Source organism: Pteropus medius, unplaced genomic scaffold (genome assembly GCF_902729225.1).
Source record: "Pteropus medius unplaced genomic scaffold, Ma_sr-lr_union100, whole genome shotgun sequence".
Lineage (NCBI taxonomy): Eukaryota > Metazoa > Chordata > Mammalia > Chiroptera > Pteropodidae > Pteropus > Pteropus medius.
Window position 1 is genome coordinate 18,053,987 of NW_024354875.1, and position 15,943 is coordinate 18,069,929.

A 15,943-nucleotide genomic window follows, 5' to 3' on the forward strand; every position below is an offset into this window, starting at 1 on the left:
TCCTCCCTTCCTCCCTTCTTTCCTTGCTATTTGGATAAATATTGATTTCTTTATTATTATTATTATGATTTATCTTTTATTTATTTTTAATTATTTTATTTTATTTTTTATTTTTTCAACAGTAAGTCATATACATTTCGCATTGTATGTTCACTGCTCATAGTGAGATTTCTTTCTATTACCAGATATTTGACTCTTTTTACCCCATCAACCTTTCCCCTCCCTTCTTTTTACCCTCTGGTAACCGCTTGTCTATTGTCCATGTTCATGAGTCTCTGTTTGTTTGTCCTGTTTGTTTGTTGTTTTTAGGTTTATAACCCACATAAAAGTGACATCATGTTGTTTTCAACTTTTTCTGTTTGGCTTATTTTACTTAGCATGATTATCTTAAGGTCCGTCGATGTCGCAAATGGCAGTATTTCATCTCTTCTTATAACTGAGTAATATTCCATCGTATACGTGTACCACAGCTTCTTTATCTAGTCATCTATTGTAGGGCACTTTGGTTGCTTCCAAGTTCTGGCCACCATGAATAATGCTGCTATTGTATCTTATAATGCCGCTATGTATCTTTTTGGATATATGTTTTCCAGTCTTTGGGGTAAATACCCGGTAGAGGGTTTGCTCTAGATCAAGTCTTAGATTTTTGAAGAACCTCCGTACTGTTTTCCATAGTGGCTATACCAGTTTGCAGTCCCATCAGCAGTGTATGAGGGTTCCTTTTTCTCCGCATCCTCTTCAACACTTGTTATTACTTTTCCTGTTGAAAATATCTATTCTAACAGGTGTGAGATGTTGAAAATACCTGTTCTAACAGGTATCTCATTGTGGTTTTGATTTGCATTTCACTAATAGCTAGTGATGTTGAGCTCTTTTCATATGTTTATTGGCTATTTGTATGTCTTCTTGGGAGAAGTGTCTGTTCAGGTTCTCTGACCATTTTTTAATTGGATTTTTGTTGTTGTTGTTATTGAGTTGTATGAGTTCTTTGTATATTTTGGAAATTAGGCCCTTATCAGAGGCATTGCCTGCAAATACATTTTTCCCATTTCGATGGTTGTCTTTTACCTTTTTAAAGGTTTCTTTTGCTGTGCAGAAGCTTTTTAGTTTGATGTAATCCCATTCATTTATTTTCACGTTTACTTCCCTTGCTTTTGAGGTCAAATTCATAAAATCCTCTTTAAGTTCAAGGTCCATGAGTTTAGTTCTTATGTTTTCTTCTATGCATTTTATTGTTTCAGGTCTTATATTCAGGACCTCAATCCATTTTGAGTTAATTTTGGTGTGTGGTGATAGACAACAGTCTTGTTTCATTTGTTTGTAGATGGCTTTCTAGTTTTCCCAGCACCATTTATTGAAGAGGCTTTGCTTTCTCCACTGTATGTTTTTGGCTCCTTTGTCAAAAATTATTTGCTCATATAAACATGGGTTTACTTCTGGCCTCTCGATTCTGTTCCACTGGTCTGTGTGTCTGTTTTTCTGCCAATACCATGCTGTTTTGATTACCGTCACTTTGTAGTATAATTTGAAGTCAGGAAGAGTGATGCCTCCAGCTTTGTTCTTTTTTCTCAGGATGGCTTTGGCAATTCAGAGTCTTTTGTGCTTCCATACAAATCTGATGATTTTTTGTTTTATTTCTTTAAAGAGTGCTGATGGGATTTTGATGGGGATTGCATTAAATGTGTATATTGCTTTAGGTAATTTGGGCTCGTACAACTAGACACTCTACTTAGTTCTGGGGGCATAGAGATGAATAGGCATAGTTTCTGTCTTAGCAAGCTCATAAAAAATTGGGGAAGTGGACAATGATAATACAATATAGTAGCTTCTATAGTGGACATCTGTATAAGGTGCAGAGAGCACTGAGTTCTCAGTAAATTGGTGAATTCCGAGGAGGTTTGTTTGGGCTAATTCTTGAAAGAGGGTTACTAACTCTCTTTTGGGCTGCTACAAAAAACTACCATAGACTGGGTGGCTTGTAAACAGGCATTAATTACTCACAATTTTGGAGGCTGGAAGTCTGAGATCAGGGTGACAGCATGGCTGAGTTCCAGTGAAAGATTTCTTCTGAGTTGCAGATGGCCAACTTCTCCTTGATGGAGAGCAGAGAGAGGAAGCAAGCTCTCTTGTGACTCTTATAAGGGCACTAATCCCTTTCGTGAGGGCTCCACTCTCGTGACCTCACCTAATCCTAATTATCTCCCAAAGACCCCACCTCCTAATACCATCACATAGGAGTTAGTTGTAGTTTCAACATAAGAATTTTTGGCGGACACATACATTCTGTTTATAATAGGGGGAGAGGAGTTTGTTAGACAAATAAGGCAAGGGAGGAGTGTATGTGTGGAGTGTGTGCGTGGTGGGGGAGACTAAGGCCATCCAGGTGGAAGAAATTGCATGCACAAAAGCTCAGAGCTTTGTATTAGGGAAGCTGCCAATAATTTAAATTTCCAGAATAATTCAGCAAAGGGGTGAAGCGTAGGTTGTATGATGTAGGATAGAGGGGAAAGAGATAAATCTCTAAAGATATATAAGGGAAGAGAAATTCATACTTTATCCTATCAATGGAAGGGTATTGAGCAATTTTAAAGTAATGGTGTCAAGTTAATCATGTTTTCTGTGGAAACTCAATTACAAGTGGTCAAGAATAGTGGTGTAAAGGCCATTTTAGAGGTTTGGCAATAATTCAGGTTCAGGATAAAGAAGAGAGATGTGTATTAATTAACAAATTTTATCCATCTTCCAACAAATGCTTGTTGAGTATTTACAGTGTGCCAGACATGGGGGCTATAGACGTGAACATGAATTAACACTTCACTCACATTACTAAGAGGCCAGTGGAAAATTAGACATTAAACAGACTCTTCATACTGTTTTTCAGATTTTCCCCTTTGGGGATATAATGTGTTATGTATGAAAGAATCTTTGTATCAGACTGCCTGAGTTTTAAATTCTGCCTCTGCAGCTTTGTACTCGAGAGACTTTGGGCAAGTTACTTATCCTCATCAGTAATATGGTGGGCTTTATGAAGATGAGAGGAGAAAATGTATGCAAAGGACTGAGAACAGTGCCAGTACATCTTTCAGCTCCCAGTTTAGAGCTCAAGGAAGAAAGAGAAGACAGGGCAGGAGCTGGACAGGTTATGGGGTATAGCGCCATCATATAGTATGTATAGAATTTGTAACTTGCTAGAGAGACCAAAAACAGTGTTGCATTAAGAAAGATTCTGTCCTTTCATCCTTATTTCTTTCTGGCTTCTGAAATTGTCTGAGAGGAAGGGTCAGGTACATCCAACATGGAAGTTGCTATAATTTGTCTGCCATGACATGTATTGTCCCCTATTCTTGATTCCTCTACTCCCACAGTTGGTGACCTTTGACTTCAGCTATATCTAGTCCTCTCTGCTGCACACAGTGTGCTTGACACAGGAACCAATGGACTATACTTCAACTCAGGTCAAAGAGTGAGATCATGGAAACAAAGGTCTAGTATTACAAATATATAAAGTGGAAAAATAAAGCAGAAAAGACCAATGGTCAGAGAAAAGGAAATAGTAAGAGAAAAACATCCGTTTAGGGGAAGGGCTTTGGACAGGTCATTCCTTGTCAGAATTTTACATATTGAAAAAGCTCGGTGACTGATGATTATCAAAATTCATGGTTCTGAGCCACTGCAACAGCAGGATGGGAAACAACTGAGTGCAAAATGCTCTGCAGGTGATTAGTGCCCATCTGACAAATTGCTTCTGGTCTGGGGACAATTCTTAATCATTGTCCTTTAAATATGGGCTTCATATTAAAGAAAAAAAATTCGATATAAAACAATAGTAGGCATCCCATCTGAGAGTGGATAAGATCTGAAAAACAATTCTTTTTGGAGATTGCAGTCTAGGAAGTCAAGAATGTCTCCTCCAGAGTTGCCACGGCAACATCTCCCTCTTATGACATGAAGGAAGACAGAGGTCATGTTGGTGGGCTGTTTAAATGTTGCTCTAATCATGTCTTTTATTTCCATGGGGGAAAAGAGAAAAAGGCAATAGGTAGGAAGAAAAAAATAAGAATAGAAAATAAAAGAGGTAAAGGGATTCCTGTGAGTGATTTTCCAAATAGATTTTGTTATTGCAGGATTCATATTAATTCAATAGGATTTAAAGTCTAATAGAGAATCCAAAATGCAATCTCCGACACTTCAAGGTATAATGAGTGTTCAAGTATAAGATGATGCCATGGCCACTTTTGTATTGTGGAGAGGGACTTTAAACTAGATTGCAAGGAAGAGAGGAAGAAAGGGGGTTACAAAAGCCATCACTTAAGATTTGGACTAAGTGAAAGAACAGGTTTTCTTTAAATTAATACGGCTTCTTTTGGTAATTTGTACGTACTTTTTAAACCCACACTTTGGAATTATATAAAGCCTCTCTTAAATTAGAGAATGAGGTGATATCAATCAGGTCAGCTAGGAAAATAGAAACACAGAGGTAGTTTAACAGAATTCAATATAAGGAACTAGTTATCACGTATAGGATAAGCTAAGGAATAAAGGGGATATTATGTTCTATCTATTTTAACACACATGCACACACACACAGTGAAGGGAACAGAGAGGCAACCTAGAGATTAGCAAAAATAGGAGCTACATCCTGGGTTACCCTGCTCCTGGAGGGGCAAATGGAGATGGTATTAATACAGAACTACGGGGGCCCGGCAGCCTGGAGGGAGCGGTCACTGTGGTAAGGGCAAATTGGTAGGACCTGGGATCACAAAAGTGGCAAATTGTTGCTGGAAATACCATCCAAATCAGAAAGGGGGAGAGGAAGGGAGGGAAGGAAAGAGGGAAGGAGTGAAAGAATGAAGGAGAGAGAGATACCTTGTTTTCTCTGCTCCTTTCACCCTCCAATCTTTTATTTTCCAATCTCTCACCAGTGCCTTCCATTGGCAAACACAACAAGAAGTTGTCAAAGGAGCCTGGGAAGTACAGTAGCATGGATTAGCTTCTAGTGATGCAGAGCAGAAGAAGGGTGCTGGATGGATCTTAGAGACAGGTAAATAAATCAGCAAAGAGAGTGCGGGTATGTGTGAGAAGGCTAGCATTATAGATTAGTTAAAGTATGAATTATAGAATACTTGAAAAGAAATGCTGTCTTAGTATTTAAAAATGCATACCATATTAGCCATTTTGTTTAGGGGTCTGAAATTGCTTAAAAAGGCTATGACCTTGGATGTGAAGTCCAGAGGCCTTGAGTGCTGCTTTCTGCAGTGCATAATCTGTGGTATCAAAGACATCATTCAAGTTAGGGCAACTCTTTTCAGTATCAGAATGAGATTCACCAGGACAATAAATTTGGAGAATAGAATTAAATTCTTTATGAATAACTAATTGTATTTCTAAATTATCACAGATAAATATATGTAAGCTCCAATTCAATTTTAAGAACTTATTGGAAAAGTGATCACAGTTGAGCTATAAGAAAAACTAGTAGAATGTTGATGCCAGATCTGTGTTAAAATTCCAGAATATCAGGGTCAGGAGATCAGCTTCGAGTCCAGAGCAATACCTCTGGACAACCTGTATGATTACCATCTTTTCCCAGCCTCTTCTTGAACTATTCTAGAGGTGGATGTCTTCCTGAGGCAACTCATGTGATTTCCTGCTGACAAATAGTCTGCTATTTGTCAGCAAGAATCACAGCTAGAGAGAAATTAAAGTGGTAAAGGCAAATACTATTTGGGAACTATCGCGATAGGGGAAGAGAGACCTCAGTATAGAGATGGGCACTTTTTCAAATACAAAGACGTGGGCATTATAGCCAAGGAGCAGAGTGGGGGTCAGTGGATACAAAGTTACTAAGAGGAATCATTACAAATAAGGGAGATTGTGATTGAAATGACTTGATAATTCCCTCTAATATACTTTTCATCTCAGTTAATGTGTTCTTCATTTCAGACTGGTTCACTTTTATAATTTCCAAACCAGGGTGATAAGATATAAAGAGAGATGAATGAAGAATTTGATCAGGTGTCAAGAGTGGAGAATTTTCACTAAACTGATCCATCAGCATTCTTGCTAAGACTGGGCCAAAGACAGAGCCCAAGTTTGGGACTCTTTGAAAAGACATCTTGGAGGAATCTGACCAAAGTTTGGCCAAGGCGAGAACCTTGTCATATGTTAGCAAAAAAGTTGTATGTAGAAAGAAAATCTGCCTTCCTTTTTTTTTTTACAGCTGTACAAAAATATTTTTTCTTTATATTCTTATTCTATCAGCTGTCCTATTATTTATTTATTTTTTATTTTTCCTAGCTTTATTGAAATATAATAGACAATTAGTTGCTCATATTTACATTGTACAATTCAATGAGTTTTTTTCAATTATAATTGACATATTAGTTTCAGTTGTATAGCATAGCAATTAGAGCTCAAGTGATCACTAAATCTAGTATCCTTTTTCCTCCTTACATATTTCTTACATTGTTTACTATTTTCCTTATGCTACACTTTATATCTCCATGACTATGTTGTAACTATTTGTATTTATTAATTCCTTTGCCCTTTTTCACCATCCCTCCAACCCCCTCTGTCTAGTAGCCCTCAAAATATTCTGTGTCTATGAGTTTCCTTTTTGTGATTATTGTTGTTTATTTTGTTCTTTAGATTTCCACATGTACATGAAATCATGTGGTATTTGTCTTTCTCTATCTGACTTACTTCATTTAGCACAATACCCTCTAGATCCATCAAGGCAATATCTTTTTCTATCCCATTCCTTTTAGTCTGCATGTGTCTTTTAATCTGAAGTGAGTCTTTTGTAAGCAGCATACGTAGGAGGTCTTGTTTCTTTATCCATTTGGCCACCCTATCCTTTGGTTGGAGCACTTAATTCTTTTCCATTTGAAGTAGTTGTTGATAGATATGTAGTTATTACCATTTTTTATTCGTGATTTTCATACCTGTTTTTCTTCTTAAAGAAGTCCCTTCAACAATTCCTGTAATAGTGGCTGGGTGGTGATGAATTCCTTTAGCTTATTTTTGTCAGGGATGCTCCTTATCTGTCCTTCAACTCTAAATGATAGCTTTGCTGGATAAAGTATTTAGATCCTGGGTTTTCATCACTTTGAATATTTTGTGCCAAGCCCATTTGTCCTGAAAAGTTTCCTTTGAGAAATCAGCTGCCAGTCTTATGGGTGCTCCCTTGTAGGTAACTAACTGCTTTTCTCTTGCTGCTTTTAAGATTCTCTCTTTGTATTTAACCTTTGGCATTTTAATTATGATATGTTTTGGTGTGTGTCTGTGGGTTCCTCTTTCTTGGGACTCTCTTAGCTTCCTGGGATTGTATGAATATTTCCTTCACCAGGTTAGGGAATTTTTCCATCATTATTTCTTCAAATAACTTTTCCACCTCTTGTTCTCCCTCTCCTCCTTCAAGTACCTCTATTACACGAATGTTTTTACACTTAATTTTGTCCCAAAGACTCCTTAAAATATTATTATATTGTTGGCTTTTTTTTTTCTTGCCTTTCTGATTGGGTGATGTTGGCTTCCTCATTCTCTATATTGGTGACTCAATCCTCTCTTTCATCCACTCTGGTTAATTCCCTCTAATATACTTTTCATCTCAGTTAATGTGTTCTTCATTTCAGACTGGTTCACTTTTATAATTTCCATTTCTATTTTTATGTTTTTTAATCTCTTTGTTAGAGTTCTCACTGAGTTCATCTATTCTTCTCCCTCATTGAACATCTTTATAAGCAATGTTTTGAACTCTGCATCTGTTAGATTACTTGACTCATTTTTTTCTGGATCTCTGTTCTGTTCTCTCATATGGTTTCTGCTTCTTTGTCTTCCCACTTTGGTTGCCTTTCTGTATCTGTTCCCACTTTGGCTGCCTTTCTGAGAATCCTCTGAGCCAAGAGATCTCTTATCCAGTTTGACGACATCTCAGCTCTAGTGGCCCTGCATCCACACACTGGGAGCAGCGAGGACTCAACAGAGGAACAATGGATACTGCCAGTGCTTTTGCCCAGGAGGAAGCCTTGCCTCCGGCCCTCACTCTGACAGCTCAGCATTCCCATTTTGGCTGCCTTTCTGTATCTGTTTCTACTAAGCAATGCTCTTAGGTGTCCCGATCTTGTAGTGTGGTTTCGTGTAGTAGGGGTCCAGAGGCACAGTCCTGAAAGGGGTTCAGCTGCAGGCCAATTTTAGGCCCAGCCTGTATCCCTCTCGGGCCACCTGTTAAAATTCAGCAAGCAATCCACAGATGCCGTGCTTATAGTTGCCTCAAGAAACCATGCCAGAAACTGAGGTCAGCTGCCACCAGTGTGAGTGTCGGCAGTGTTCAGCAAGGAGCACCTGACTTGCTGAGGATATACCTGGATGTGGCTTAGGTAGAGCCACAAGTTGGGGGAGGTGGAGTTTTAGAGAATCCTCTGAGCCGAGATACCTCTTATCCAGTTTGACGACATCTCAGCTCTGGTGGCCCTGCATCCACACACTGGGAGCAACAAGGGCTCATCAGAAGAACAATGGATACTGCCAGTGCTTTTGCCCAGGAGGAAGCCTTGCCTCTGGCCCTCACTCTGACAACTCAGCATCCCCTTGCAAGTCCCTGGTGCCCCCATCCACCCCACCCCACCCCAGTAGCAGACCCAGCACTGGTGCTCAGAGAGAGCAGTTCCATCATTACAAAATTCCCATTGTGGACACGGCCCCTTTAAGAGGCGTCTGCAGCTGCCAGCTGCTGCTGCTGCAGCCTCTGTCCCACTCAGCCGCTCTGGACTGGGCAGCCTCATGTCCTTGCCCCATCCTAGTTCCTCCCGTTGCAGGATGATTTCTTATTTCTCTCCCTAATTGTAGGGCTTGTTCATCTAGACCCCAGAAGACTTTGCTTGCTGTTTGCTCCATGTTTCGATCACAGCTTTAATGTAGTCATAAGAGCGGATGAAAAAAGCCTCTATCATCTACGCCATTTTGTCTTCCAGTCCAAAATCTGTCTTCTGAAGCTTTCCTCCACTGGTCTGAGTTCTGTTATGTAGGATCACATAGCACAATATTAATCCCTTTGCTCCATGACATTCTTTCATACATCAAGAGATTTGTCTTGTTCTCCTGCCCTTGACCTTTTTCAGGCTAAAGATCTCTAGAGTCTTCACAAGTTCCTTCTATTAACATTCCATTGACCATTCTGGTTGTTTTTTTCCCCATCCCTTTGTATTAGTGTCTTACACAAGCCTACAACTCATTTATTCTGAGGCTTTATCACATTCCCCAGTGATTTACAGGCTCAATTCCTAATCTCTCAAGGTAATTTGTAACTCTTACTTCTACCAGCCTGGTTGTGTATTTTAGTATTCTCTATTAGATTGTGTGTTTGTGAAGAGTAGGAATTGTATCTTGACCATTTACCTTACTTAAGGGTAATGAGTATATATATATATATGTAGCCTAGCAGGATGTAGCGTATAGAAAGAACGTAAAAATTAACATACCGACGATCATGATTCCATGCTCTATCTACAACTCTTGTGCCCTTTTCCTCATGCTCTTCCCCTTGCCTTAAATGATCTCCTTTTATCTTTATAGAGGACTCTTCCTTCAAGATTCAGCTCAAATATGACTTACCTTGCCAAGATGTCTTTGGCCTTCCCTCCCCGAGAAGTCTGGCCCTCCAAAACCAGAATACATTTCTTCCTCATTTGAATTCCAATGGCATATAAATCATTCTCTTATTTAGAAAGAATCTTTAGCTGTGGAGTCAGGTAGGTTTATACTTGAATCCAGTTCAATTATCACTTGTGCTTTGGTAAATCAACTTAGTCTTTTTAGGGCTCAGTGTTTTGTTTTGTTTTTTAAACATGAAATTTAGGATGATATTTATTTCATGGAGTTCTTAAAGGGTTAAATAAAATAGTAAATGTTGAGGACTTTGCCCAAAGCATGGTATATAGTGGCACTCAATTTTTATCTATTTAATTGAATGTTACTATTCTAACCCCAGAATAAAGCACTAAAAAAGTTTTATTGATCAAATTGTCTTCTTTTTATTCTATAATTACTTCTATAATATTGAATATTTTAATCTAGACTATCCAAATGATAGCCACTAGCCACATGTGGCTAGTTATATTTAAATTAATTAAAATGAAATACAATTAAAATTCAGTTCCTCAGTCAAACAATGTCCATAAGTGGCTGGTGGTGACAGTATTGGACAGTGCAGATTTAGAATGTTTCCATCACTGCAGGAAGTTCTTTTGGACTATGCTGCCCTAGATTGTAATAGTTCTGCTCCAAACGCCACATAATATTACCAGCTTGGTCAGCTATTTCCTCCATTATTCTGGATCTTATATTTCTAGCATCCAACTATGATTCAGTTTCACTTTTGGGCAGCCAAATAATACAAATAATTCTTGTAGGATCTACAATTAGTTAAATTCCCAAGTGTTTAATTATTTTTTCTTTAGGTGCTTTCATAGTATTTTGGAAGTATTGATTATATCAAGAGTTGGCAACTTTTTCTGTATAGGGCCAGATACAAAATATTTTAGGCTTTATGGGTCATACAGTCTCTGTTCCAACTATTAACCCTGCAACTATAGTGTGAAAACAGCCATAGTCACTCTTTAATGGAATAGGCATGGTTGTTTTATTTACAAACCAGAGTATAGACAGGTTATAGTTTTCCAACTCCTGGTCTATTTTCACAGACTTCACTGCTTCTTGTAGTGATGTAGCCAGTCCTCTCTACCACCACTCCTTTTTAGACCAAAATAATCTATCTCTAAACACTCTTTTTTGAGGGGGAGGGGGCCAGATTGGAGATCATTTAACCTCAGTTGGTACTAGGGGCCCATCTTCTCAAATATTTCATCAGGATTCTGAAGGTTTATACAGTCCCCAGAAAAATAAAATAGTAGAAAGAACTAACAAAATGTTTATTGTATGCCAGGTATTGTCTAAAACTACTACATCAATAACTCATTTAAACCTTACAACAATCTGCTTTACTTATGAGGAAACTGAGGTACGGAGAAGTTAAGTAACTTGCCAAGATCACATCACTTCTAAGAAATAGAGCTGTGAATCAATCCTAGTCAGTCTCCCATTATTCATTTCTATACCACAGGGTTGCTTTTAGGCAGTGCCTATGTCCTTGACTCCCAGTGTTTGACTCGTGAACTCTTTTTTTAATCTGAAAACTCTTCTTATCTCCTCTTGTTGCTCCCAAAGGTCCTCACCTGTACCCATCCCGCAACCCAGGAAATTAGCACAAACTCTTCAGTGCTTTACAAAAGACAGGAAGAATAGTTATCTTCTAGCATCTTGTCTCGGCTTCAAAAATCATTTTTGGTAAACCCAATGGACATAATTTTAGTCCTCTTTTGTCCTTTCAGCAGCAATGAACATGGTAGTCACTCTTTTCTTCTAAAAAATCAAATTTCCTGACCCCTGGGATGCACAAACCTGGCTCTCCTTTCATCTCTCAGGCAAGTCTTTCTCAGTCTCTTCTGAAACTTTCTCTTTTTGACCTTTAAAGTCTGGTCTCCCAGGTTTACTTTTCTCCTTATGCCCTTTCTCTGTGTAATCTCATAAGCCATAGTGCTTTAACTGCTATTTGCATAAAAATGGTTCCCACATCTTTATTTCCAGAACTTCCCAAAGCTCCAATCTTAACAACCACTTAAGCAACTTATTTACAAAGGTGTCTTATGAGCACATACGGCTCAGCATTTTTCAAACAGAAATAATTATTTTCTCTCTTAAGCCTACTGTTTCTTATATTGCCTTCCTTTTTGAATAGATTTCCAAGCTAGAAATCTGTATGTCATCTGATTCTTCCTCTGACAGCCCTATCAATTATCAAGTCCTGAAAATTTCAAATTACTTTGAAAATCACTTTCAGATCCACCCACTTCTTGCTCTTATAACTGCCACTTGGCTGCTTGTCTGTCTTCCTGTAACAATCTTTTATCTGGCCTTTCTTCCATCAGTCTAGTTCCCCTTCCAGAGACTAGTCCTCCTGGTGCAGCCTGATTGGTTTTCCTCGTATACAAATTAAACTATGTTATTTTCTTGCATGAAATCTTTAGTGGTTCTCTGCTGCTCTTATAATTCAGTGTGAATTTCTTTAGTTGGCCAACAAGACTCTTCATGATCCTGTTCCCACATACCTCTCCAGCATATCACTGTGTGTTCCTCCCTACCCTGTGCTCTGGTCATTCTGACCTACCTACTCTGGCCTTGGAATCATTACACCTGCTCTTTCCCCAGCTTGGAACATATTTCCCTCCCTTTTGGCCTTCTGGCTAACTCCTGCTTATTCCACAAGTTTCTTTGGTGATACAGACTTGTGCTTAGATTTGCTTCCTTTACAAAGTCTTGTGTGACTTCTGAGAAGCCTTCCATAGTCCCTCAAACCAGGGTTAAGTGCCTTCTGTCTACTCTCACAGTACCCTGCACCTAGTCCTAGTCAACATCTATTTTTCTAGGTTGCAGTTGACATAGGCTGTTGTTCTTTCCCATAGACTAAGCTCTGTGAAGGCGGGGACAGTTGCTGCTTTCCACTGTTATAGTCTTAGTGCCTTGCACAGTGCCCAGTAGAAGCCTTTTAAATACTGATTGAAAAAAAATGATTAGGAAAAGAAAGTTAAGAATATGAGCTTTGGAGTAAAAAATCTTGGGTTTAAATCTCACCTTTTCTACTACAAGTCATGTGTGACCATTGCCACTTACTAACTATATGAAGTATGTTGACCTCTTGAAACCTCAATTTTCTCATCTGTAATATGGGAATAATAGTAAAGCCAAATTCACAGGGTTGTTTTCATGTTTCAGTGAGATAAAACACACAAAGCAATTATCCCAGTGACTGCAACATGGTAAATGCTCAATAAATGTCACTATTAATAATACTAGACTGTGTATGTCCTTGCAAGACATACACAGTCTAGAACCAGGCTGCCTGGACTCAAACCCTCCTACTGGCCATGGGACCTTGGGCAAATCAATTAACCTCTCTGTGCCTCAGTTCCTGCATCTTTAAAATGGAAAAGTAACAGAATATGCCTTATGGGATTGTTGTGAGGGGTAAATGAATTAATGTATGTGAAGTGCTTAAGAGAGTGCCTATGACAAAGATTCTCTCCTTGACCAAACTTTAGTCAGACTCTTTTGAGCCCTGTGCTTGACTAAACCTGACCCTTGGGTTTCTGCTTCTATCCTTGTAGATCTAGTTTTAGCAAGGAACCTGTCAAGTCGGTTTAGCCAGAAAATCCACCCTTGATATATGATCACTCTTAACATCTGAATAAGTTCTTCACGCCCACTATTTCACAAGTGATGTATGATCACCCTGAACTGCCTTTAGCAAGAATCTGGTCAGGTAACTCCTTCACTCTTCTCCTTGGCTATAAATCTCCACTTTTTTCTTGTTTTATTTGGAATTGAGCTCAGTTCTACATTGAAATCTCTTTTCTCTTATTGCAACAGTCTTGAATAAAAATTGTTTTTTGCCACTTCAACTATTGTTAGGCTCTGATTTTTCATTGACAACTGGCGTACAGTTAGGCTGAGGGAACAGTAACTATTACTATTTCTTTGTATGAAAAGGAAACTGCCTTTGCCTAAAAGGGAGAGTAGAGCTTAATTTTCACCCGTAGCCTCTTTTCGGAAGGGTAAGAAAGATAACAGGAATTGATAGTGTATTCCAGATGAAAGGTAAAGTGCTTTCACTCTTTTAGACATTGGGCCACTTCAATGCTTAGTAGCAGCAGATTATAAAAATCCTGATGTTTTTCCACAAAGCAGATTAAAAATGAATTTGTGACTAAATCTTCACTTTTTCAGGGAATATTCTGGTATTATGCAAGAAAAAATGCTATGTTTTGCAAAGCTGTGGTATCACGTGGGTGAAATTATTTATAAACTCACTTGCTGTCATTTCATTTTTAATGTTTTTATATGATCAAAGAAGATGCTGGTAGGTTGATTTTAATATGTGAGTTTTCAAATTTATAATAAGTCTTCTTCTTTCTGAATTTCCACCATCCCTAGTCCTTTACTGCATGACAAAACATACACGATTTAGTTCTAGTTTTTTATTTTAACTCTCAGAGAAACAGAATTTCCATGTCATTTTTGAAAGTTTCCAAGAAGTGTGTTTCTTTAGTAAATGGTGAAAAATGTCTATGATCTGAAGAGAAACCAGAATATTAGAAACGTGTTTCTTATGAGAGGCTAAGAGTGCAGCTTGCGGTAATTTAATACACAAATGAGCAAATAGCAGAAGAGAATCATATGAGAATGCCAGAATTCTAAGTAGCAAATAACTTTTCTGTAGTTAGAAGCAGCATATTTTATCGTGATAGTCACTGAATAAATAAGGAGATTGAGAAACTGAATTTTATAGGTGAGGACGAGTGTGGGAGCCAAGGATGGGAAACGAAGAAGCTGGGTAAGTCCCTAGCTCTAACATACTAGCATAGAGGAAAAACAGCCCCTAAGAGAAGAAATTTTTATTGAAATGAGGTTAAACTTGTGTAAATATCATGACTCTATTTTTATCTCTTTGCATTAAGTGAAACTTGTTTTTCTCTGACAGTATTTTCTTTCCACTTTTTTCCAGTAGAAAAAATACTTACTAGGAGATAATTCTCTCTGAGTCTCTTACACTTCTGCATATCTGGTGAGCAGAGGCACTGGCTGCCCACATTCTGGACTATGTTTTCAAGGATATTTGTGTAGCAAACAGCTTTGGGAGATATAGTGTCTCCCTTCAGATCAAAAGTCAGGCATTTTTACTGCCTATCATAAAAGCGGGTCGCAAAGATCATGGTTTTTCTCTTGTATTTTCAACCCACAGAATGTGCAGTTGTTACCTTTTTCATATCCCCCTAAAAGAATTAAGAATTCCAAAATGACACAAGAAAATGATAATTCTCTAGTGACTGCTGTTGCTATAAAACTATATATATACAGATATATGTTATATATACATTATATATGTGCTATATATGTTATATATATACAAACACACATATATAACTATATATTATATATACATATATAAAACTATATATACACATATGTATACATATACTATATATATAGTTACACACACACATAGCTATATATATAGTTATAAAGGAGTTTTATGTTTTCTTCCAGCACTCATGAAGCGGTGGTGAGCTAACTTGCTACTTGCAAATAGCATAAAATCTCAAAACCCTTCAAAATTCTTGACAATACTTTTTCTCACATTTCATTGCCAAAGAGTTTTATACATTCTTTGCTCTCCATTAGCAATTTCTTAATTTAAAGTTCTTTTATATTATTTTTCTCTTACTGCTTTTCTTGGTTTCTCCTACCATTCCTAATAATTTTATGCATTACTTATCGCCTCGCTGTCTTCCTTATTCCCCTCCCTTGTTACCCTCCCTTGAGAATATCTTTATACTTCCTTCCCTGATTATCAGATGCCTCAGTTCCATGGCCTCCATTAAAAAAAAAAGTTACTTAATCACCTAGTTTGACTTTATATTTTATCATCAGTAAAAACTACTTTGCCTGCAAGATTTCACATTCTGAAATTTCCTGCTCTGACAACAACCTCTTATATTTTTCATCTTCTACTCCATCATTCATCCTTAACTAGCACTTGTCTTCACCTTTCAGTCCTTTGATACAATTCTCCCATTATTGATTGCATATTGAGAACTTGGAATGTGCTAAATACTGTGCTATGCAAACATTTATTTCTCATAACAAATTATGGAAATAGACACTATTATTATCTTGATTCCACAGATTAAAAATTTGAGGCTTGAAGATGAAATGAAATTCTCAAGGCTATAGAGACAGCAGATTACAGATCCAGGGCATGATTTAAGGTCTGATAAACTCCAGGCCTCTACGTGATATCTGGCTTTACCATCCATTTTGTAGTGGTAAA

At 37.8% G+C, this 15,943-nt stretch overlaps 1 protein-coding gene across 1 annotated transcript in view; it reads left to right on the forward strand.

Annotated features, from left to right (window-relative positions):
- Nucleotides 1-10,020, forward strand: part of ARL6IP6 (ARF like GTPase 6 interacting protein 6) — a 106,502-nt gene extending 96,482 nt beyond the window's left edge. Inside the window, exon 4 of the mRNA XM_039855899.1 lies at nt 9,574-10,020. Coding sequence (XP_039711833.1) covers nt 9,574-9,607 — 34 coding nt within the window. The 3' untranslated portion in view covers nt 9,608-10,020. The remainder of the gene's footprint in view (nt 1-9,573) is intronic.
- Nucleotides 10,021-15,943: the final 5,923 nt, after the last annotated feature.